At 39.9% G+C, this 25,326-nt stretch overlaps 1 protein-coding gene across 3 annotated transcripts in view; it reads right to left on the minus strand.

Moving 5' to 3' along the window:
* The window catches only part of tnr (tenascin R (restrictin, janusin)), a 195,969-nt gene that overhangs the window by 58,625 nt on the left and 112,018 nt on the right, over nucleotides 1-25,326 (minus strand). For all 3 annotated transcript variants that reach the window (XM_084913140.1, XM_084913141.1, XM_084913139.1), the window contains exons 4-12: nucleotides 21,980-22,099; nucleotides 19,085-19,307; nucleotides 18,868-18,968; nucleotides 16,632-16,794; nucleotides 15,330-15,806; nucleotides 6,820-6,939; nucleotides 6,506-6,649; nucleotides 5,484-5,599; nucleotides 43-193 (exon numbers count right to left, since the gene is read on the minus strand). In XM_084913140.1, coding sequence (XP_084769266.1) covers nucleotides 43-193; nucleotides 5,484-5,599; nucleotides 6,506-6,649; nucleotides 6,820-6,939; nucleotides 15,330-15,806; nucleotides 16,632-16,794; nucleotides 18,868-18,968; nucleotides 19,085-19,307; nucleotides 21,980-22,063 — 1,579 coding nt within the window. In that variant the 5' untranslated portion in view covers nucleotides 22,064-22,099. The remainder of the gene's footprint in view (nucleotides 1-42; nucleotides 194-5,483; nucleotides 5,600-6,505; nucleotides 6,650-6,819; nucleotides 6,940-15,329; nucleotides 15,807-16,631; nucleotides 16,795-18,867; nucleotides 18,969-19,084; nucleotides 19,308-21,979; nucleotides 22,100-25,326) is intronic.

Here is a 25,326-nt window from a genome sequence, read left to right on the forward strand (position 1 = left end):
GCTAATTGTTGTTCATTTACAGCTTCCAAACTGAATACATACGTGTTGTGACAGTAGCTGTGACTGGCTGGCTTCGACCTTGGTCCCGGAGCGCCACCAGGTTCACTGTATATTCTTCGCCTGGCCTCAAACCAGTTTGCACAAATGACGTGATGGTGCTGGGCAGCTGTGTAGTCATCCCTCCATCATTGTCCTGGAAGAAAAGCAAGGATTAAAGTGACAAAGGGGAAGGAAGAGGGAGAGAGAGCTCCTATCTGTTGCACAATGTTTTAATTTTTCAGTAAATATCAGCAACTGTGTGGCACAGACAGCGTCTCTCAGTGAAGGTAAGAAAAAGGCCCTCCCCCAATGACAGAACTTCAGCAGCTAATTTACATGCAGTACATTTTCTGTGTTGTATGCTTAAACTTTTGGAAGGTTTAGGTCAAGGTCAAGGTCAAGGTCAAGGTCAAATTTATTTATATAGCACATTTCAAACAGCCGATGCTGCACAAAGTGCTTAACAATATAAAAATGGTATTAAAAAGCAACAATGTAATACAATAATAACAATAAAAAACAATAAAAGGACAGTAAAAGAATTAAAACAATAACTAAACTAATTCAAATAAGACCAAAATGCTTGGGTCATAGTGTGTTAAAAGCCAGGGCATAGAAATGTGTCTTTAGTAAAGATTTAAATTGCTCAAGTGTTTGTGCAGATCTAATATTTAAGGGGAGACTATTCCAAAGTCTGGGACCTGCCACAGAGAAGGATCTATCACCACGGGATTTGAGGTTAGTCCGTGGGATGGACAACATTAGTTTTGAGCTAGACCTCGTGGTTTTTCCTGGAGCATAGGCAGAGAGGAGCTCAGACAGGTAAGGAGGGGCTCGGGCATTAAGTGACTTAAAAACAAAAAGTAGAAGTTTAAATTGGATCCTGTAGGAGACAGGAAGCCAGTGTAAAGAAGCTAAAACTGGGGTTTTATGCTCTCTCCGTTTGGTACCAGTTAGCAGGCGAGCAGCAGCATTTTGAACCATCTGAAGATGATGGATGGTGGCCTGATCTAGACCATAATACAATGAATTGCAGTAGTCCAATCTGCAAATAAGAAAAAGGTGAATAACACGCTCAAAGACGTTAGCCGGAAGGTATGGCTTTACCTTGGCTAGCTGTCTTAACTGAAAAAAACAGGACTGAACTACTGCACTCACCTGCTTATTCAATTTAAAAGAACCATCAATGTAGACACCGAGGTTTTTTACATGTGTTTTACAATACGAGGAAAGGGTGCCCAGAGTGCTGTCGATATGATTAAAGTTGCCAAAAATGACAACCTCAGTTTTATTTTCATTTAGCTTTAAAAAATTTAATGACAACCACTGTTTGACATCATCAAGGCAGCGTAATAAGAGCTGCGGATGGTCTGACCCTGCTTTTAAAGGTAGATAAATCTGCAAATCATCAGCAAAACAATGAAATGAAATGCTGTACCACGAGAAGATGGAGCCCAATGGCAACAAATAGAGTGCGAATAGGGCAGGACCCAAAATAGAGCCTTGAGGTACACCGTATTTACGAGGGGCTATTTTGGAGTTGTGGGGGCCCATATTGACATAAAAAAACCTTTCTGACAAATAGGAACGAAACCACTGTAGGGCAGATCCTTTTAGGCCAGCATGAAATTCTAGCCGTGATAACAGGATGTCATGGTCGACCGTGTCAAAAGCTGCTGACAAGTCCAACAATAAAAGGGCAGCAGGGCTGCCAGAGTCCAGAGTTAAAAGAATATCATTAAAAATCCTTAAAAGTGCCGTCTCAGTGCTATGTAGTGATTTAAAACCAGATTGAAATTTTTCAGAGATCATATTAAAATTAAGGTGTGCCTGCAACTGTAGGTAGACCACTTTCTCCAAGACTTTAGATAGAAAAGGAAGCTTTGAGATAGGCCTGTAGTTGGACAGAACAGTTGGGTCCAGGTTTTGTTTTTTAAGAAGATGCTGAACTACAGCTTGTTTAAAGCATGATGGGACGCAGCCTGTAGCAAGGGACGTATTAATTAATCTCAGGATAAAAGGCCCAACAGTATTAAAAGTATTAAATTCCCAAACCGAATATCAAGCGGGCTAGAGTGATATTTCTCTGGCCATGTTCTGCAAAGGCAGCACTGTGTGCGTTTCCAAAGGCCTGTCACTCATCCATACAAAGTCACAGCCATTCCCAGCTGTTCTCAGAGAGCCAGCGTTGCAAATGCACTACCTGCCATCACACAGATGTTACACCCACTGCTGGTCCGAGATCTCCAAACCCCTGCGCTTTGACGGTTGGTATTAAAACAGAACATATAACAGCTTGCTGCTTTCCTGAATCAAATCTGTAATTAGAGATGTAATCCATTTAATCACCTCAGCTCCAATTACCAGGGTGGGCAGTAACACTCACAATGGTAATGTTCCAACAACAAGTGGTGTTCAATCTCAATAATAATACAGTTTCATGGAGGTAATGCTAAATTAAGCAAAATGAATCACCACAAAAGTATATCCCACTCCCATCTCATGTGTCACTTTGCTCATAATTAGTCATCATTATCTGTGCCGACAAGATCGCTTTGACGACTTAGTCCCTTGTATTTTTTATTGCTTCCGTTTCACTGGATGAAAAGAAAATGTAGCAATTTAACTGCCCATACATACATTCACTGTTTTCGTTCTTTTCTAATGATAATAACTAGCGGGAAGTGTTTTTAGTCATCTCACAATTCAGAGGAAAAAATTCTGTACAACAAATACATCTAATTTGTTTACAGTTACCTGCGCTGAAAACTTATGTGTGAAAATCATTTATTATCCTTTTTAAATAGACAGCAATAGACGGTAACAAGGAAGACACACAAAAGTATAGTCTGTTATTCAAAGTAACGGTGACACTGCTTCCGGAAAAGACGTTCCCGTCTTTTGTCTTTTAAATGTCATGTTTAATGCTGTGAGCACAAATATCAAAAAATCATCAACTTTTGTTGTCTTAAGTTGAGAAGCACTTCCTCAAAGACTAGAAGGAGAAAGTTAACAACATGTGTGCACGAGCTCGTTTGTTATCCTCTCATTTATTAACACAATTCTTTTTAAGGTGATCTGAGAAAAATAGACTTGAATTGAAGTTTTTCATGGTTGCATTTTTTTTTGAAAGAGTCCTTACGGAAAACACATATGTCACTAATGAACACAAAAATTGTTTATTGTCAATATGTGACTGCAATATCTGTCCAATAACACCAGCCCTAGTATTAAGTTGTCAACTAATTGATTCTTCTGCTTTTTCTCCTTCTTGCTACCTTTTATATCATCCTTTCCCTTCCATCCTTTTCTATCCCACCAACCGTCTGCATGTGGTTGGTGGTTCTCCGCTTTTCCTCTTCCCTGGCAGCTCCATCTTCAGCATCCTTTTTCCAGTGTATCTACAATCCCACCCCACCTGCACATGTCCAAACCCTCTCAGCCTTCCTTCTATTTCTTTGTCTCCAAACTGCTCAACCTGAGCTGTCCCTCCGATATACAACTGCCTTTCTTTGTAGTGTTATCTATTTTTTATTGAATTACAAAATCCAACATATGAGATGTTGCCGTACTGCACACATGCAGTACAAAAACCCTGGCAGCATATTACATTATGGGAATGTACCATATATACTGTGCTATAGCAGTTTCTAACCATATTAATGGTGGGTCCTAAAGCTCACCTTCCCCCCTTCCCTCTCGCTTTGTTTCCTTTTTACAGGGTAGTGAGTTTTGTGTTTGTTTGCATAGGCCAAAGCTTTCATGCCTACTTCCATTACAAGATTGTCAAAATTCACAATCCCTACTGCTGGATTAAACCCACCAGGGGTGGGACTGCCAACTCATAATATGATTTCCCCTGCGGCTGGAGAGAGAGGGAGGGAGGGAAAGCAAGGCACGATTGAGGAAAGAATATAAAAGAGAGAGAGAGAGAGGGATGCGAGAGAGGTGAAACAAAAAGGGATGGAGGGCAGTTTCAAGGGGTAACTGAAAAAAAACAGTTACAGATTTCAACCAAGGGCTGTTGGATGGAAAATAGAAACAAGGGATTAGGTGGAAAGGCCCGGGGGGATGGGAGAACACAACAGTGATGAGACATGAAGGAATGGACAGACCAAAGGAGGATGGGAACACTAAAAGCAATAAAATAAAATTAAGATGAGCACTTTTTTTTAACGTACTATCCTTAAAAGGCCTTGAAAAACAAACACACAAAAGCATCTTAACATCAGATTTGAGACTTAGTGCCTGGCTGGACCAAAGGATATCTCCCTTGAGAACACCTTAAAGGAGAAAACCAATTACTGTGAGAGGGGACAAGATTAGAGTTCAGAGTACCTGAGTTTACAGCAGGAATTAGAAAGAGAAAGGCTTTTGCTTTTTGGCTTTGAACCTGGCCCTAGTATGGCTTCGCGAAGGGTTATTCAGGGGAAAAAAAGAGTTTAATGGCTCATCTATCTAATAGCCAATAAGCTTAAGACAATCCGCTCGTTTAATTTGGTATGGGCTTTAAACCCCCAAGAAAACCTAAATCCATGCAGTTTTCTCCCCGTTTTTACAGACATTCAAAGCTAGAGGATGGTATTAGTGAGACTTGAAAACAATTATTTCCAATCAAGATTTCACAAGCAAAACCCTGAAAAATAAAGAGTGTGCAAATATGTATCTAAAGCATAAATAACTCTTTATTCCTTCTGTTCACCTCACACACACACGGACATTAGGCGAGACTCGTGCACTCTCGCTTCTGAATGAGCAGATGTCACATGGTGCTGAACTATATTATCAATCCCTTGTTTTGCTTTTGTATGTGATAAAAAACAATCATAATTCAACCTCTGAAGCACCATTGTAGACGTAGTCAAATCACATTGATTCAAATGTTCCAGCAGAGCCATTAACCAATGAAACGATGGTACGCAAATGTACTGAGAGTCTGGTTGCCTGGGCAGTTGATCATTGCGGTGAATAATCAACCTGTTGAACAATTGAAGCTCAAATAGCTTGCCTTGTGATTCCAGTCAAGGTACACCCCCGCCACACACAAACACACACACACACACACATCAGGAATGCCCAAAATCAAGAATCACATCCATGTGTGTCATGTTTGAGTCTGCAAGCTTATTTAATGGTAAAAGGACTGATTATTATATAGCACTTTTCTACACTTTTCATTGTTTTTATGTCTGTGTATGTTATCATTTTGGTCTTCTTCTTCACCGATGGTTGACAGGCCAACAACAGCACTAGCGAAGGTAGTCGTGGCAACAATAAATGGTTACCTGTAGACAACAGTCTGCAGAACTCACAGCCAGCTGTGGGAAGGACTATTGCAGAACCATACTGGATATGTTTCACTGTACTTTCAACATCTGTGGTGTAGTCTGACATAAGGAGGAGTGTCAATTCCATTCATTTAGATTCAAACAGGTAGATTGTACCTTGGGGATGAAGCTAATCTCCCATCCATCGAAGGAATAGTAGAACGGTTGCCAGTGGACCTCCACTGATGTCTCTGTCATGGATTTGAAGACTAAAACATCTGGACTTGAGAGATCTGAAGGAGTAGAGACATATCATTGTTCTTCAGTGAACCAACAGTCCATAAATCACAACTCTGTCTAACGCTTAAAAAACTCTTTTAAGTTTGGATACGTGAAAGTTTTCATAGTTTTAATGATATATAACTCATTGAAAAAGAACAGCTCATTCTTTAATTTTCAAAGTGCTATAATTAAATGTTTCCCAACAATCTTTCCAGAAAATCTAATTAAACCCTTAAAATTAAGTTTGGCAAAAAAATAATGCCCAAAATAAATCATATTCTAGTGGAAAAATGGATCCATCAGACTAAAGTTCCCTGAATCTAATTTATTAGTTGAAATTGTACTTAAATTAAATTCAGTTGTTGTTGAAATTGAGAATAATTTTACAAGCCAAGCCAGCACTAATAGCAATACGCTGTATGTACCTAAACGTCACCTAATACACCGATCATACAATATTTTGCTTCCAGTGGAAGAAAAAAAAAACTTTTTCAGGGTTTTAATGCTTGCAGAGTGTTGGTAAGCGTGAAAGCAATTGGCGTATTTCAATATCAGGTGCAAGGACCTGGCATTAACACAGTGTGTGTGCGTGAGTGACACTAAGCAGTTGTTACAGGTGAAAATCACAAGCAATTTGCACAGACAAGCAAGTGGTATTCTCACTCTGTTGACACAGAGAAACATCTTTGGGAGGATTTGACAACAAAAAAAAAATCGTGATAGACACTGTGTGCACCTTTGTTAATGTAGGACTGCACGTGCAATATTCCAGGAGCCCGGGGATATTGCGTGAAGGTAAATTGAGATATTAAATTGGGAAACAAAGATGCTTTCAGTGGCTCATTCTGTTGCACCACAAGGGAACATTTTATAAAAAAAAGAACAAAAAAAGAACAAAAACACATGATTGCACTTACAGGTCCAAACAGTAATACTGGCAGGAACGCTGATAGTGTTGTTAATGACAGCGAACACATTGATGTTGTACTCCATGCCAGCTTGGAGCTCCAAGATAGTGCAGGTAGTCGTGTTGCCTGGAATCCTTATCTCTAGCTGCACACCTGACAGGGAGACAGGTGAAGAGATATACGCCGATACATGGATGCACTGCTTTTTTTTTTTTTTTTACAAAGAAATAGGAGATGTCGATGCTTTCAAGAGATTTCGAAGCAACGGGAAGTTAACTCACGGCTGTCCTTGCTTTGAAAGGTCAGCGTGGATCTGTACTTACCTCCGGGGGTGCTCGGTGTGTAGGTCACCAAGAAATCTGTCAGCACAACTGACCCCTCCCACTCCAGCTCGATGGTTTGATCTGTCACCCCTCGAACCTTCAAGTTCATGGCGGGTGCAACTGTTAACGAAAAACAGAAAGAAAAACAACTGATTTGAATTTTTTTTTTTGTACATTTGTTTTTGGTGTAGCAATGAAAAATACAAATCTTACACTAGTAATCTGCTACTGTAATAAATGTGTGATAAAAAAAAAAAAACCTTAACACAAAGCAAAACACTGAAAAATAGGCTTGAGTGGTACCATCTGTCTATCAGCAGCAGAAAGATGAGCAGCCGGACAATCTGTCCCTTCATCAGGCTGACACTGAAGCAGAAAGTTACAGGATTAAAATAGTTGTCATCAGCTTAGCGGAAGGAAATAACTACTGTTTTAACATGAAGATTTAATTATTATTAATTGTACTGATTCTTTTTTTAAGTAACATTTGGAACCATATTAATTCTTACAAAAAGAATTCGTTTATTTGTGTGATTTGAACAAGTATCTGTGGAGATTACTTCAGTAGATGCCAAAAAACAAAACAAAACAAAAAAACGAAGAAGAAAAAAACGTTGTGCGCCTGCGGTGAGGTGTGACTCACAAGAATGGCAATCTGTCTGCTCTGTGAGATGGGCGAGCAACAGATTGCTTCCAAAAAAACGTTTTCTGTGTGGATTCGCCTACTTTAATCGGAAAACTGTGAGCATTTAGTAATCGAATTAGTATAAAGGCTGCAATTTGCAACAGAAGGTTCACATTGCATATGTCATTATTTCAGTGTCTCGCACAGAGAGCGGTCAACCAGGTTGCGTATCCCTTGCTGTAATCCTTTGGTGAGCCAGCTTAAGCGCAGCCTGTCCAGTGAGTTAAGTAAGCCTGACATCCAAACTCTACAGATAAAAGATAATTTTACATGAGAGCTGTTGCCTTATCAGCTCAGCCAGATCAGTCAAAGGGCTAGAAAATGTTAAGGGGGTTATTAATCATGCCGATTTTAGAAGAGACATTAAAGTCTTACTTGTGGGCTTTGCGAGCTACTTATGTAGGAAATATGAGAATTTGTGTATTTTTGAAGCATTTCTGCAATAATCATTGAAGGTCCTGTGAAAAGGCTGAAACTTTTTAAAAGAAACTGGCTCGCTATAGTGGATTATACTGTGAGTGGAGTTTCTTTGGTGCACATTCATACATAGCCAGACTTCAAACCCCAGTCAGAAAGGATGTTAGTTAGTTATCATCTTTCTTTGTTAACCCACACATTGTCCTTCAGGCTCTGTGCGTGCTCCCATTTAAAGGAGGTGTTTGACCCATCATTTGACTTTTCTTTCTCACAAAGTGGATCAATTCAGTGCAGCCTACTTCAAGTCAGAAACACCGTCAGACCAACAGGTGATGGAGATCTATAAAGAATGTGAGGAGTGTAACGGCAAAACGCAGCAACAGTTGGAAATAAGGTAAGAAAGCAATGCTGATGCTTGATCGGGTCTCTTTAGATTTGTGGCAACAAAGTAAAATTCATCCGTGCAACATTCTTGGTAATAACTATCCTCCTGACAGACTGATCAGTTTTGTAGTCTGTGTTCTGGCAGCAATTTCAGGACTGTACAACTAAACTGATGTTGAATTAGTACAAAATGTAAAAACATATCCCTGCACTATTTGTATCACATTTGTCTCATCACGCGTGCAATTATTCCACATTTCCTTTGGTGTTATTACCAACATATGGCTAAACAAGCTCAATGTATAAACTGTATCTATTCACCAGAGAATATAAATCACACTTATACCGCCGCCGAGGAAAAGAATCACTGAAAACATGTCACTTCCACTCAATTTACACTAAACTAACTAAATGATGCCTTAACTGAACACTTGCTTTGAGTCCGGTTATGTTTTAAGTTACAGTAAGAAAGACACAACCATTCATGCATGTCTTTGGCGTGTAGGAGGAAGCCAGGGTACGCAGGGGGAACACGAAAGTGCAGAAAGGCTGCAGATGTGATGGGTTCAAACTGGGGAGTGTCTTGCTGTGAGGCAACAGTGCTAACCACTGCACCACCATGTCGCCAGCTGACTTTGTGACAACGAGAACTTCTAACTCATTAATCACGCTCTTTGGTACTCTGCTATTTAGCCTGTATTTGTTTAGATTTTAGAACATTAAGTATGCAATTTCTCTTTTTCCAATCTAACGTCAGATATGTTAACTAACAGCATTAAATACACTGACACTGAAGAAATTTAAAAAAACTGATGATCCATGGGAAGCTGTGATGCACTCCTTTTTTCTGGCCCATTACATCCTTACAGTGAGTTACAGCTTTTTTCACCAAATTGGCTATTAACTGTTTTTTGCTTTGTATGAGATAATATCTCAATTTAATGTTTTCTTTTTTCTTTTTAAAGAAAGCAGTGATGTAATTAAGAAAGTGCACATGCTCCACTGCTTATTGAGCTACATGCATAGAAATAGGTTGTACAGCTAGTATGACCAAATTTCCTGCATCCAACTGGACCGTTGCAAAGCCACAGTTTGATTTAACGTTAAGCAATAGTAACTAGGCATGTTGAGCTTTCAGAAGAGGGGGAAATTCAGAATGTGTGCAAATGAAACCTGCAAATCACATATACTGTTTCAAAATATTCAGCTGACAAATTAAATAGTGAATGTGGCTTCCCAGTACAAGTGCTTTCTCTCATTCATTTCAGAGATTTACTATTATTTCCTTTGGAATGTCTCTCATTGACAGTTGAAAATGCCATAAATTGACACGCTGGGTGCTGGAGCAGCACCCGACAGGGGCGGGACTTGGCTAAAGGTCAGAAGCTTTTATTTATTTTTTTACATTTTTGCCTCATACCACCACCCGTGCATTTCACACAGGCTGACAAGACGTCATCATCATCGAGTGGCAAACTATTTTGTGGTAATGGAGTATGAGTAGAAAATATATTTATAGATTATTAAGATCTTGGTTATGAAAATGTTCCTACCCATAAGGCAGGCAGTAATTATTATATTTAAAACTTTTGTTTGTGTTTTAATTATCCCGAAGTCACGCCTAAATACTGCTCTGTTAGTTTAGACACTAATAGAGACAGATGTTAGCCAGGTAGCCTGTCATACTTAGAGACAGCTTATTACACCCATCTCATATTTGAACAGATTGCATTGTTAAAGCGAATCCCAGACAGTAAAAGAATCCAGTGCTGGGTGCAAGAAATCCTGAACTTGAGATCATCAGGTCATAAACCTAAGAGGTGGTGCTGAATGCAAATGTGGAGCCATAAAGAAAGACCGTCCACAACTCCCACAGGCAAACACAACAAAAGGGGAGGGGGAGACAAGTGAAGGACATAAAGGAAGTGAGACAAGACAGATGATACAAACAGTTTGACTTGGGAAAAAGAAACTGTAGGATGGGCTGGATGCACAGAAGACACAGAAGAGGAGAAAGAGATCTGCTGGAGAAGAATAAATAATTTAACACTGAAAAACAACTAAAAGTAAACTACAGCAAAAAGGATGAAAGAGAGAAGGAGATAAAGGAGAATTGTGATGGTGTGAAAAACAAAACTCTCCCCACCCTTGTGATACAGGACACTACAGCCGATCAGTGAATCCCCACCGGGAACCCTTGGGCACTTTAGTAGAATTTTCCAGCACTTTCTCACGCACTCGACAGATGGGCCCATCCTGTACAGTGGCTAGATCATTTCAGAACAGAGGGACAAATCCTGCAGCATTCACTTAACGAGATTTATTTCGTCAGTTCAACTTGTCAGGTATATAAAGGGAATGATAAATCAAAGAAGGGGCAATAATCCACGGGACAAAAGAATAGTGACTGAATAAGGTCATGCAAGAGATGAATGGATGAACTCCTCGAAAGCAAAGACATACAATACTATGCAATGGTCTCAAGCCACACCTCATTTCTTTATATTTTCCTTCCAAGAAGCCAGACTTTCTTCGGACATTTCAAAGTGGTCTTGGGCAGTAGTTCTCCAGAGTTTCTGATTTCCTTTGGTTGTTGCCTACTTTTTCACTCATTTTTAGTCCACTCCTAGTACCTGAACATTTTTAGAGGAATGCTGTTTTGCTCCTTATGCCACTTAACACTGACCTATGAACCACTCAAGAACCACTCCAGCTCAAGGGATAAACAACTGTGTCTATATATACAACTAAGCAAAGAACCAAATTTTCTAAAAGTATCTAAATGAAGGATGGCTCAAGACTTTTGCACAGTACTGTAAGTACAGCAGAAGGTCAGGGGTAGAGTGATTAACAAGGTTACTCAGAGAAGTCTGTCAACAGTATTAAATATTATTTCACTATGTGGCCATGTAAAAGCTCACTATCAAACAATTAAGTTGGGTATAAAGTTTTTGGTTAATTTTATTTACCCTGATGAGTGGTCTAACAGAGGATTGGTGCATTCAGACATCCCATCAACATTTCTAGTTGGTGAAAAACCAAGAGTGAATGACAGGCAGCACCAACCAACCTTGGATGGCAAACTTTACTAATAGCTTCGCGCTGTTAGGAACTAATCGCCTCTCTTAAAACGATCCACAACATAAATCATATATTTCAAAATACACTGCTTGAATCACATGAACTAATTAAAATGCTCAAGGTTTTTGTCTTCTTCAGCTAGTATTCTTCTGAATGTTTGCTTGAGAAAGGGCAAGTTGCTGAAGGTTGTTGAAGAATCTTGCCTGGAGTGTTTAAGTCTCATTAAGTCTAATCAGTATGCTATTATAGGCAGATATAGCAGTATCCACCGAACTAAGACCCCAATGGTACAACTTAAGCACACAGCGAAGGTCAGTGCATCATCAGAGAAGGAACTTACCTTCAGGCTGCTATGTGTAATGGAATTTTTCATATAAATCACGCTTAACTGACTAAATTGAATGTTTTACTGTTAATTATAATATTTTGGAGTTTCTGTTGGGTGGAAAAGAAAGGACAGATGACTTTTAGGAAGGAAATCAAGACAGATATTTTGAAGATACAGTACAAGATTGTTTTCTTCCTCTGGCTCAGAGTAAAAGACTTACTGCTGCACTTTGAATGATCCAAACAAACCAATATCTCAATAATAAATCAAGCTGAAGTTAAACAGACTGAGTTACCAGACTCACAAAGCCTGATAATCATGAATCACAGGCGTGACTACCAGCTGAAATGTGATAACTGCCAACATAGACAATGCTGAATAAAAAAAATAAACAACAAGCACAAAAAGTTTCTTTTGTGTTCTTTTTACAATAGTCATTGATAGAGATGCAAATAATAATTTTGTGTTGCACATACAAAAAGAGCTAAAAAAACAAACAAGCTGAAGCACAGTTTCAGTCAAAACCATAATAACGATGTATGTTCTCACCCTGCTGAGGCTGTCCGTGAAAGCAACACGTGAAAAAAAACCCGCCCGCACAGCTGTCAGCCGATTGTGACAATGCATTACTGTGCGATGAGGCGAGTGTCACATTCCTGCCAAAATCGCTCGAGCTGTTAATCATAATATAATTGTATGGAGCAAAGCTAGTCTTTTAACAGTAGGCTTGTTTTAACTGGGCTGCTGTAAGTAACAAGGCCATGCTTTTGACTCATGAAGCCATAAAACTGACTGATGCTGAATGGGGCAATAAAACAAGGAAACAACATGTATAAGCAGACCACAGCGCCTAACTCTAAAAAATAAAATGTATACATGTGGCTTCCACTTTGTCCTTTTACAACACACATCCATTAAAATGGTTATATATATTTAAAAAAAATCTATAATATTCATATAGTTTAATGGCATAATAAAGCTATTACAGTTATGGCACATAAAGCCAGCAGCAGCAGCCCTTAATATTAAAAGTACAGCAAAAGGTGATGTAATTTTGCTTGTATGATGTCAATAAGAGTGAATTTTTTTCACACTCATGCAGCAACATGCTTCCTCTTGCCTGGAAATGTTAGATGACGTGCTGCGGCAGCTTCTCGAGCCACAACTCCCGCCACGCAGGCTCTGCGGCTGTTCTAACCTGTCAACATCCTCGAAATGAGGCTCCACGACCGTCACGTGGAGGTCGGGTAAGCGGTGAGGCCCGGGCCCCGAAGCTTTATCATAGCGCCGATATGATGAGAAATGTAAATGTCAGTTGTCACCACTGCAGCACTCAAAGGATGTCAACAAAGCAAGAGTGTCACTGCTTCTCCACAGTGGCGTCGGGACTCATAGAAATGATCGTGGAGCACTTCTGCTGTATGGCTGAATGTCACTCTCCTCCAGCTGATTTTGGCTTTTTGGGGGGAATGTATTTTTCTGTAAAGATATACTATTTCTTACTGCACGCCTGAAACATCCAATTTAAATTCAACAACCTCCATTATTTCTCGTAGTGGGAGAATATAGGCCACCATTATTGAAGCAAAAATACATGCCGCTTTCTCCAGTTTGTGATAACGTGAAACACTTAAGCCTGTCACCCTACAAGTCTCCGGTAATTGAACTGCTTCGTTTGGTATTCAGCAAACTATCCCCTACAAGCGCTGCCTATTTTGGTCTCTAATTACAAAGAAATAGGCAATTCGGTCTCCCTCACTTGGTGTAGATATTAAATGGGTGGGGTAGGACCGAGACGCCTTAGTAATATGATTTTGCATCCCTGTCTTTCTATCACTCGCTCTTCTGTCTGTCCCCATCCGTCACCACATTGACAGGCCTCTTAAATGGCAGAGGAGGATCTGATATTTTGGCGTGGAGAGCTGGCTTTGAACAAAAGCGGCTCAAAAAACCGTCTTAGCTGCGGCTAATATGACTGCTCTCCCCCAGATGAATGTGACTTTTGACAAATGAATGCTGTTACACCTTTGGCTGTCCAGCAAGTCAGGCACCCCACCACCTCCATTTGAAGCACAGATGGGTTTATTTTTCAGGTGTCCTTTCAAACCTGTGAAGTCTACTTCCTGTCCAAACACTGCACTAGGTTGTTGCATTAACAACCTCCTTCGTTCGCGCACGTGTTCATGCAAGCTCTCTGCGGCACTGCAATCACAGATAGTACTGGGTATTTACAGGAAGCTTTAAGTTTCTGTGTTATGTTCTACTTAATGTGGAAGCAGTCAGTTAATACATTTAAGACAGAATTCTGAAAGTGAATCACGCACATATTTGATCACTGTTTTAGTCAAATAAGAACAAAAAGCCTCTTAAATGTGATGTTTTGCAGTTTTCCACTGCTTTATATAAAACTGTAAGATTTACATCTTTAGCTTTAATGACCGATAACTGGTATTGCTGTTTCTTTGGGCTCAGGGAAATTGTGATGGCCTTCAGGTAATTTAATTAATTAACTGAATAACAATGAAGTTGCAGCCCTAGCTGTATGTGGGGCAAATATGTAGGACTTGTAAAATCTCTAGCTGGATGTAAAATAGTGACTAAAAATATCTACTGCTGGTAGTTTGTTTTTAACAAGAGACAATTTCTTATTTTTCTTTCTTTCTTTTTTTTTTTAGCTCTCTATAGAAATAACACTGATATCCTCTTTATAAAGATACTCGTCTGAAACATGTCACATCAAGCATGGTTATGAGATACATAACCAGAACTTAAAGAGGAAAACTTTATCATGGTACACTCAGGAAACACTGTTTACAGATTGTCTGTACACTGAAGTTGATTCTTGTTCCTCTGAAATGGTTGTTTTGGAGACAAGGACTAGTTCTGCGACCCCACGCAATCAGTCATTGCCTCAAACGATTTTTTGGTGCAGTAAGTCTGAGAAAGACCGCCAACTGTGCCACACAGTGCCAACTGTGGCACGCGTGCCTAGGGTTGGCAACCCCTGCTGTAACTGGACTGAACTTCAGTCGGGAGAACTGAGATAATCCATCCACAATACGAGGTTAGTTATCAACATACTGCTGCATGGGCTGAGCTGTAGTTACATCGTAAGGTTTTAAAAACTGAGCTTAGCGGTAATAAAAACCGAGAGAGGCCGACAGTGATCACAGACTGTTTTTAGGGCCTTGTTGAGATTAAATAGAACAAGATACAAAGCATTGAAACATGTAAAAAACACAAAAGCCTTATTAAAGGCAGAGTAGTTTGGGCCCGGAAGCAGGACTCATTACGTCATCACTTAAAGACCGAATAGAGTCACTCTATTAAACATTTTAGCTACAATTCCATAAAAAACATGCCTCATTTGTAAAGAATTCAGTCCAATCTTTCTGTGGGTCACGCAGTGTTACTATAAAATCTGCTTAGACTGGATTTCTGTTCTGAGTGTATGATCCTGGTCACACTGATACCAAGTGTTAAGAAAGACATCTCCTTCTCCAAGAGTTTCTGCTCTAGGAAATAGAACCACAAACGTCAGACCAACTGCTTTTGGTACTTGCCAACAAGCAGACGATCAAAGCGATCAGTGGAAGATCAAAATTAGCAGCCTACCAGAGTTGCAGTCATCTCCAGCATATCCATCCTCACAGACGCAGAAGCCCTCCTTGCAGATTCCCTTCTTGCTGCAGTTGTTTGCACAGTAGACGAGCGAGCAGTCCTCTCCAACATACCCAGGCCGGCACTGGCACGTCCCGTTTATGCACAGCCCCTGGTCCGAGCAGTCGTTGAGACACCTTCCGACCATGCAGTCTTCGCCTGTGAACGATTCCTCACAAACGCACTCCCCGTCGATGCACAATCCGCGGCCCGAGCAGTCCGAAGGGCAGCGCGGCTCCGAACAGTTGTCACCTCCAAAGTCACGGTCGCACACGCACTCCCCTTCAACACACACCCCTTGACCGGAGCAGTCATTTGGGCAGCGAGGCTCGGAGCAGTTTTTGCCGGTCCATCCTTCCTCGCAGATGCAGCTGCACATATCGAAGCTGAAGCTGCCGTGGTTGCTGCAGCCTGGGACAAAGTCCAAACGGCCTGAAAAGACAGATTGAATCGCTGAGGACTTGATTCAAGTACAAAGCCTCCCACACACACATCTTTAAAGCGGGGGTTTGAAAAGTTAGGGTCACATTACTTTGTGCATTTTGTGATACCTACCTCAAGTAACCACCATGAAATACATAGCATATTTGAAGAAACATATCAATTCAGTATAGAATAAAAAAGTAACAACCAATCAGTTATCATTTAGTCAATGTTGTCAAACAGCCCTGATTAAAGAAACAGTAGTTAAATCTAAAATACTCCAACTTTTTCTACTTTGCCTTTCCCATCCTCCCATTGCTCTCACAGGCTAAACATTTCAGCCTCTTTCTGATTCTGATCGTGACTGCTGGAGATAATCATATTCTCACAGTGGAGATGGAGCGTTTTCAGAAAACATTTGACGGGGGGGATGGTGTCAATGGAGCAAATCCTTTAGCCATAATAAATTCTGTAACTCTATCAGTTGCAGTCCCCTCATATTATAATGGCAGCATCTCTTGAATAGACAACAAATTTTTGCCAGTAACAAAGGTTTCTCCACACATTTCAGACTGTGAGCAAGACAAAAGGAAGAAGAAAAAAACCCACCTTCCAGCATCAATATTTTACTGGCGTCTGTCTTTTCTTTTCTGCCTGGTTTACAGTTCATGTAATTCTTTTCATAACGCAGTCTTGTTTCTTTGCATCTTTGCCTCAAAAAGCTCTCTGCAACACCACGGTCTGTTTGTACAGATGCTGAGGGGATTTATAGACAAAAACTACATTCTACAAGTTTGTCTATAGTATTTGTTGTCAGTGTTAAACAGTACTCACCCATGGCCGAGCTCTCCCCGCAGCATCCGGATCCACACTGAGCTCTGAGCATGGAAACCTCTCTCTCTAGCATCTCCACCCTGGTGGCAAGCTGTTGGATTGTGGCCGTTGCTGGACAACCGCACGCTGCTTTGGGGATATTGATGCGGTGTGTAAATGTCACCTAAACAAGGAGAAAATTTTGACAACTAAGTGCATCCATTAGATAAAAGAGTCACCATGAAGTAGAAATGCATCTTTAATTAACATCTTGAGGAAATCCCGAGTATATGTACACACAAATATCTCCTTTCAAGGTGCTTTTATTACACAACCAAGAGGTGCTTAGAAACATTATCATTCACTGGGAGTCGTGCTCATGGCTTCCACAGATAGCTCTGTATTCACCCTTTTAGCTCTGTTTTTGTGCTACTCTCTCCTGATGTAAATAGCTGTCTCTTTAGCTGCAAAGAAAGTCTCTGCTGTATTCACCAGATAGTTGCCAGCTCTGCTGTTTAATGCTGAGCAGGTAGAGTGGGTTTTTAGAGCTTTATTCCCCAAAAACAGTTGCCTGCTGCAGCAAAAAATCAATGCTATGAGAATGACGGGAGCTTACCAAAAGAGTTGTTGGCCAAATAGCTAGAAGATAAGCTAGACTAGCTATAAGCTCTGTAAACCCAGGGAAGCTGTGGATTTGGGTGATAATTCTCAGTAGGTTTATCACTCTGAGCTGCCGTGTTCACATTATGAAATGTTTTTTCACATTGTCACGTTTTCATTCTAGCATTTTAAACTTCTAATTTTTTATAAAGGATGAGTCGGCAAAGACTGTTGAGCTGCATTTCATGCTCCAAAGCCTGAAATAGCACTAATTATATGACTTCTTATCTTGTGTGTGCTTGTGTAGAACCATTTAGAAACAAATATAATTCATGGATGATCATAAAGCTTTAGAGGTGTCCAGGTGAGACGTAAATGAAGGCCACATTTAAAGGACAGCTACAGACACACACTTAGGGAACAGATCCATCGTGACAAAGTTGGCCATCTATTTTTTTCCCTTCCATTCCTAGAGTTTCTCAACAACCCCCTTCCTTTTGTTTATTAGTATTGCCCTTTAATTACTTTAATTAACTTAAATAATTAACTATATATATATAAATATTAATTCATTTATTTTATTCCAATCTTAGGATTCTGATCATTTTTACCATAGATGACATTGTTGTTGTTATTAGTACTCGTTCATCCTTAACCCATCTTGGTCATGTGTGATGTAATTAATCACACTCACACAGCCTTGAGTGTAGTATGCGTCACACTCTTTTACATGCCAATTACCCTACCATCTACCCCCCTTCTATCCTGTTTGTTTTGGCTTTGTCGTGCTTTCTTTGTATGTTCATGTCTTGTGATGTTGTTGATCTGTTTTTGTAAATAAAGCCGTTTTAAGCTGTAGTGCTCGCTGTCTGGATCCAGCTTCTTTTCACCCACCCAGACCATCTACATCCTAACCACCTGTCCCTCATGCTCTCCATTACCAGAATCTCACTGCAGAACAATAGTTTTCAGTTTGACAGTTTCACTTTGACTGGATTTGTCAAACCCAGTTTAAAAGAGGAACAACGAAACCCAGACAGAGAAGCGGAGGATTATGTGCCCAGATACAATTTAAAATTCAGCCGTTTGCACTCTTGTTGGAGAGCGCTGAATCGTAATAAAGGGAACTATTAAGGTTCTGTCCCACATTAACTGTTACAACTGGATTGTCATTAAACAGGACATAGTTTAAAGTAATGAGGTTGGCATATACACTACGTAATCCCTGTGAGTCAAATGCTTTGGCTTCATGCTAAACATTCATGGCAGTTTTTTTATTCCTAACCTGAATCTGAAGAGAGGTGGTAACTTTAATAAGGTCATCTCAGGAAGAAGCCCCACTTACCTGCTGTTCAGTTTTATTATTTACAAGGGGCAGCCAATCAGGAAAATACTGCCTAAAAGGAGGGCGACCTTACAAGGAGAGGAGCTACAATCAGGGGCTGCAACAAGGTCCAGTGTGAGATAAACAGAGATTTTTTTGATTGCTTTTTTGTTTTAATTAACTCTGGCAAAAACGTCCCCATTAAACTCTTTCGTATCATATCTTTTCACATTAGATCATTTAATTCAACCCAAGAAGTCTCTTCACGTCTCGTAGCTCTTCCAAAATTTTAATGCTAATTACACACAAATAAAACACTGTTGAAGCACCCACCTGGCTCTCAGCATCCAGTGTTTGCTCTGTGTATTCTGTTGCTCCATTTGGATCCACTGGACCCTCTACAGAAGGTCTGGATCCCAACTCAGCGCGAGAACCTATGATAGTAAAAAGAACAAGTCTCAAAAACTTCTTAAAGGCTTGTGTATGTGTTTGTGTGTTTGTGTGTGTGTGTGCGCACACACAGGACCAGAAATCGATCCCAAGTCCTCACCGTCCCCTGGGCCTGATGGTGCAGAGGTGTCCAAGTCAACAGAGCATAGAGACTCCAAGGGTACGTTAATGTTATAGACGTGGTTAAAGACCAAAGGTTGCTCCCGCAGGGTCTGGTTGGCTGAGGAGTCGGAGGGGGGCAGATCCCCCCCTGGGGTCTGCCTCCTCACTCTGGTGGTATGAACCAGCCTGTTGTCTCCTGATGGAGCAGCATGAGCGGCACCCTGGAGTGAGACACAAAATGAAACAAAAAAACAAAAACCAGGACACGTGGTTTGTACTCAGGGGCTTCCAATTGTTTTTTTCTGATACCTTCTGTTTATAAAATGATAGAGTGAAAACTTAGAGAGGAACCCAGGGGGACACAAAACAAGATGACACTAATATACAGTATATGAAAGATTTTCTCACTGGCTGCAACACTGACAAAACAATTTTCACATGAAAAAATTGGGTCATTTTCAAAATTCTGTGGTGACAGTTTAGTGTTTTCAGCTTGCACTCCCAGCGTGTGAGGCAGAGAATTTGGAGAATTACTGACATTTAATAAAGAAGTAATATTTGAAGCAGAAAGGGAATGATAAGAAAAAAAAGATACAGCCTGAAGCAGGTACATTTGAACTCCACTGGATGAGCTCCTAGTATAGAGTAACTGCACCTATCTACACAATTAACTGTTTGTTAAACTCATTCCCTCAGTAGCACAGCAAATGGTACAGTATATAGCATATATTTCTCAAAATGCTTCCACATGTCACAGTAGCTGTACACCTGTATATATTCTGCTGTAGCAAATTAAACAATAAACTAATATTTTTGTCAGCGCTATCACACTATCATGCTATTAGCTATAGCTTGATAATATAGGATTTTTAGGATTTCACTAACATCTGTTATCGGCTGGTAGTTGTGGCGATTTGCCAACAGGCAGGTTGCAAAGTGTCCTCTGGTGGCCTAACTGCAACGGCAACACGTTGTAACATATTGGCAAATAGCTAATAATGGCCAGTAATATTGGCCCACAATAACTGGTTAAATACAGACTACATGTTAGTAAGTTTTTGGTGATTACTTTTCTATCTATAGTTTATTTCAACTTGACCATTATTTAAGAGTCAGAGAGTGCATTTGCCAAAAGCATAGACACTTCTCAGAAAAGTGTATTCATCTATCTGCTTGTTAAGTGGTGCCACATCAGCCCCAGTCCAAGTCAGCTATACGTTGACTGAGGCTGTCTTCTTTTTATTGCGTTGTACTGCTTAGTGTCTTGTCTTATTTAATGAAACAGATCCCCTCAAAATAATTAGTGACCTTCCTTTTTATTATCCCTGTCCATGTGAAGCACACCTTTAAGCTACATTTTAAAAGCTCACATCAATTTTTTTTAAAACATTTTGGAAAAAATCACTCTCAGTCTAATATTTCAATTCCCATGTTGTGGACTGATAATCTCAGATGCTCTCTTGGCTGAAGTTTCCCACATGATCGTGTCTCTGCCCATCAGAAACCCTAAGCATTAAATTTTATTGAGGTAAAATGTTACATGTTCCCTGCGCTATAGTGTTTATATTAGCCTAATGATAGCTCTGCAACTAGCCACTAGGTATCATTATATGTAAACTTGCCCAACCACTAACCCTGCTATTTAGTCTTTTGTCTTTGTTTACATCCAAACTTGTAGAAGAGCTGTACATTTTAGCTTTTTAGGAACACCAACGGTCAGAACATGGTGTATTATCTTTGCACTGAAACTAGCAAGCTAACGTCCTGCTAACTAAAACTCCTAAATCCTCTTTTTCATGGATGCTGTTAAAATTTATTGTTACACCTGGCAGAACAGCCACACTGATGATTTTATTGAAGTTGAAAGAATTTGGACCACTTTCCCAGTGCCTCAGTATCTCGGTTATTACTGAACTGAAGGAGGGTTTGTACCCGGACATAGCTAATGATGTCAAACTTAACAAGTGGACAGAATTAAAAGAAAGCAAACTGTTTGACAAAACATATCTTGGTAATACAAATCAAACAGCTATTACTGGAACATGTCTTACATCTTTACTGAAGATTGATAGCAACATGTCTTAAGTTTTTTCCCCTTGGATACCTGTCCCATAATTCTATTTTATTCTATTCTGTTCTAAGTTAGTGAATGTGATCTCTGCCTATACAGCTTATTAGGGCTACCCTTCGAAAAACCAGCAATCTGTTCTAATGGTTGTCAAACCATATCTTTTTTGACATATAGTGAACTGTGAAAACTCATTGAGAGTACAGGGGAGGTTGTCAAATGTTGTCGAGGATACCTACTTTTTACTTGACCATACAGGTTTAGCCTCATCCTTGAACACTGTATTGTGTTTGTAGCTCTCAAATAAATACAAAAAAGCGTTTTCTTTAAAAAGAAATCTGAGAAAGGAAAAAAGATGTCAGTTACTAACTGGTGGAGAGAACATTAGCTTAATTAGGTAGCTAGCTGCAGATGTCAGGGACAGCTGTCACTGTCAAGGAAAAAAGAAAAAGAGGAGCTTGCTTTTGTCGCACTCTTTCTACCTCTTTCACTGAGAATTTCAACCTCTTTTTGTTGTTTATTACAGAAAACTGCACAAGTGTAACGCGGGAGCAGAAAGCTCGACAAACACAACATTAACTGAGACAGTCAACTGTGAAACTTTGAGTTTAATAACTGAAACAGTCTACTTTCTAGAAGAAACTGGAACAAACTGAAGTCGAACTCATTATTTCTTCTCGATATTCAAACTGGCCAGGGCAGGATTTCAGTGGATTTGTGCCCAGAATCAAGTGATTAACATTACTGCCAATAATAGTTCAGTGGAAATAAACAACAGAAAACAGAACAAATAAAGAAACCAACAGGAATGTTTTTTTAATTCACCTGTAGAGTGAGAAACAGAGCCAAAACCAGGATCCAGCTTGCTGTGGGCACACTGGCCTGGTGATGCTGTTGTGCCATCGGCATGCCGGAGACAGCCCGAGTGAACAGTACCACTGGAAACTGCGAAGGAGCAAAGAAGTAGAAGAGAAAGAAGGGAAGCAGGGAATCATTAAAAATTAGGTTTCAGGAAAAGAAAAGTATGGAATTACTCCTGTGTCTCTGCATCTCTCTGTCTGCTGTACGTGAGCGAATGGGTAGTTGTAGTACCTTCAGCTTATCCGCTGTAAATGATAAATAAACGCCTTTGATCTGATGTGAAATAATTGGCTTTATAGAGAAAAAGAAACTCTTCCGGGGATTATGGAGTCAGCTAAGAACCTTTGAATGGATTTCACTGTGCAATACCAAATATTTGATCTTCCCACTTGGAAGCAATACAGAAATATTGCTCAGGGAGAGGGTTGATAGATGGATTTCAGCAGAGACACGGTCTGAGTGATGCTGCTGTAATCCCCTCTCCGTTGAGCAGAAGAGGGAGAACGGGAAACTACTGGAATAAAAGCCGCACAGCTGATGCGGATGCTCGAAGCAAACTGTCAGATATCAGCAGGGACATGACAGAACTGAAGTTTAATTTTAAAGCTGCTAGTTTTGTCACAATAATAACACATTTTCATTTTATGCTCGACCGTAGATATTCGCACATTACCCCTAAGTTTTAACAGACATATGTGGTTAGTGGGGGCGAAAGGAAGGAGTTAAAAACGAGTCTGTGTTGTCTGCATTCAAAAAACCTTTTATCACAACAATACAATCTCATGTTGGTGAAGCAGGCTATTGCTCTCAGCTGGCTCCTTTTGTGAGAGACAGATGGAAATGTTCTTATCGCACCTAACTGGCTCAGGCCTTTTTTTCTTCTTCTTTTTTTGATCATTTAGGGTGGAAATGTTGAAACATGAGTGTATTTGCACATAAATGAAAAACAGAGAGACCCCCAGTGCGTTTGAGCCAAGCATCCTTTAAAGTTGTCTCATTCAGAGAAAATGATTTTTTTTCTGGAATTAATGCATACGCAGTGTCTCAGACTATTTGCTTCTATACTGAAGATTAGTCACACAGTCACATATCTACTTGAGCACATCCTTCATTTTGTGACAGAGACAAAAAACCCTGAGTAGATGTGCGAGGGATTTTCTATATGTGTGGTGAAGATCTACACTCACACAAAGCACGACAGTGCACACAGTTTATCAAAACGGTCCCATAGGAGGAGAATGGTTGGTCATATGTTACCATTTCCAGCACGCCTCGCTCCACACTGTGCTTCCAGCACTTTTAAAAATGACTTTGGCCTTGCAGAAATTGACTTCCAACCAGCGCTCTTCACTTTATGGTGAAGAGATGGAACTTTTTTGTACTTTGAAACCTCCCTTCAAGCATGGAGCTACTGCTCGACAAGACTGGAGCCATTTAACTGGTGAATTCAGCACAGAAACGATGAGCATGAAGATGATGACAAAGTGAGATGAACAAAGCCAACTGGAACTGTCTTGTTCACGACCATTAGCCAAAGATGGATGCCATCGGCGAGCTTCAGTGGACGGCGGACGCATTCTTAAAAGATGACAAATGGCATTACATATGTAGGGATTTCATTCAGTTCCTAAGAAAGGGAAGACAGGAAGCAGCTCTCGTGATCAACCATTATTATAATATAAACAGCATGACTTGTTCTCTTCTTATTGTTTTTTCTCTTATTTGCAAAGGCTCCTCCACTCAAGTGTTGTATGTCTTTCCCTTTCTCTCTAACACAGTCTTTATGACATGTGTCAAGCAGTCCTGAATTACTTGACCTGTGCAAGTCTTCCTCTCTGCATTTGCTTTCCTGTTTTTTTATTTGCTTTTGGGTTTTTTTTTTTTAAATTTGGACACATATAATTTTTGGATCATTTTGCAGTCGTATTCAATATAATATTTTGGCTTTTCTGATAACTAATCAGATAATATACACTCACACTTTATACCTTGTCAGTCCAGGTTTCAGAGCTTCCTATCAGCTCAAATCAATCTGGTCATTTCCTCTGACCTCTAACATCAAGAAGGCATATTCTTCCAGAGGACTGCTGCTAACTAGCTTTTGTTGGGGAAATCCCAGTGGATCAGCAGTTTCTGATATATTCCACCAACAACGAATGCCATGTTCAAAGTCACTTAACTTACCTTTCTTCGTAAAGGTAAATTAAGTGACTTTTTAAGTGAATTCTTCCGATGCTCAGTTTAATCGTTAGCAGGTCATCTTCACCATGTCTACAGGCCTAAATCCACTGAGTTGGTGCCATGCGATTGATTTATTAGACATTTGTGTTAAAAAACAGATGAAGGCTTGTCCCTGCTAAAGTGGCCAGCATACAATGATGAATCTGTATTGTGCCCGTAAAAATACGTGTCAACATATCAGACTGTTCAATGACACAGAAGTAGCACAAAAATTTTCATTTCTCTTACTATAAACAAACAAGGTAGAGGTCTAGGGTGTGCATTCAGAGTTTCATCCTTCAAGGCAAATAGCAAACCCATATATATATTTTTACGCTGGCAATAATAAAACTTTGAAAGAGGTTCAAAGTCACAAGAGTATACTTCTGTTCCAGGGTCATGGTGCAAGCTGATGCCCACGAGCATTACCGCACAGACAAGGTTTTTCACGGAAGCTCAATTAAATACAGACCCACTCATTCACACTGAAGAGAATCGACATGCTTTAGGCAGTAAAACAGGCTTAATTTACTCACTTTTTTCCAGGAGAGAGAACATATGCACTTAGAGAAGCAAACACAAAGCCACCCAGCAATGATACACATGCTTTCAAATCCACAATGCACTCACAGAAAGCCCCCGTATGCACAAGTACTCCAAAAAATGTTTGACAAATGTGTATATTTTCATAAAAACACACTTTATGTCAAATATAAAGTGTTTTTAATTCTTCTGTATAATAGAAGCCTAATGTAGAAGTTTAAAAAATATTTCTTCAGCTTCACAGGAAAATATGAGCGCATGTGCATGTATGATCAAAGCCATTTCCTTACCGCTAACTATTTCGTTCATCTAGGAGAATATAAATTTTATGGCTTTGAGGAAGCTCTGAAACAATGCTGTCATATCATGTATTACCTGGTGATTTTCTTCAGTGAAATTGGGTGAGTTCACTCCCTGCGAGGCTGAAATGAAACTGCCTGTTCCAATTATAATAAAAACCATCAGGGCACTTTATGCAATGTCACAAAGGAAAAGGTAAAATCAGCCTACACAAAGGAGGCCGCTACAAAATATCTAGCGCTATAAAA

Source organism: Perissodus microlepis, chromosome 18 (assembly GCF_051167445.1).
Source record: "Perissodus microlepis isolate ML-2025 ecotype Zambia chromosome 18, ASM5116744v1, whole genome shotgun sequence".
Taxonomy (NCBI): domain Eukaryota; kingdom Metazoa; phylum Chordata; class Actinopteri; order Cichliformes; family Cichlidae; genus Perissodus; species Perissodus microlepis.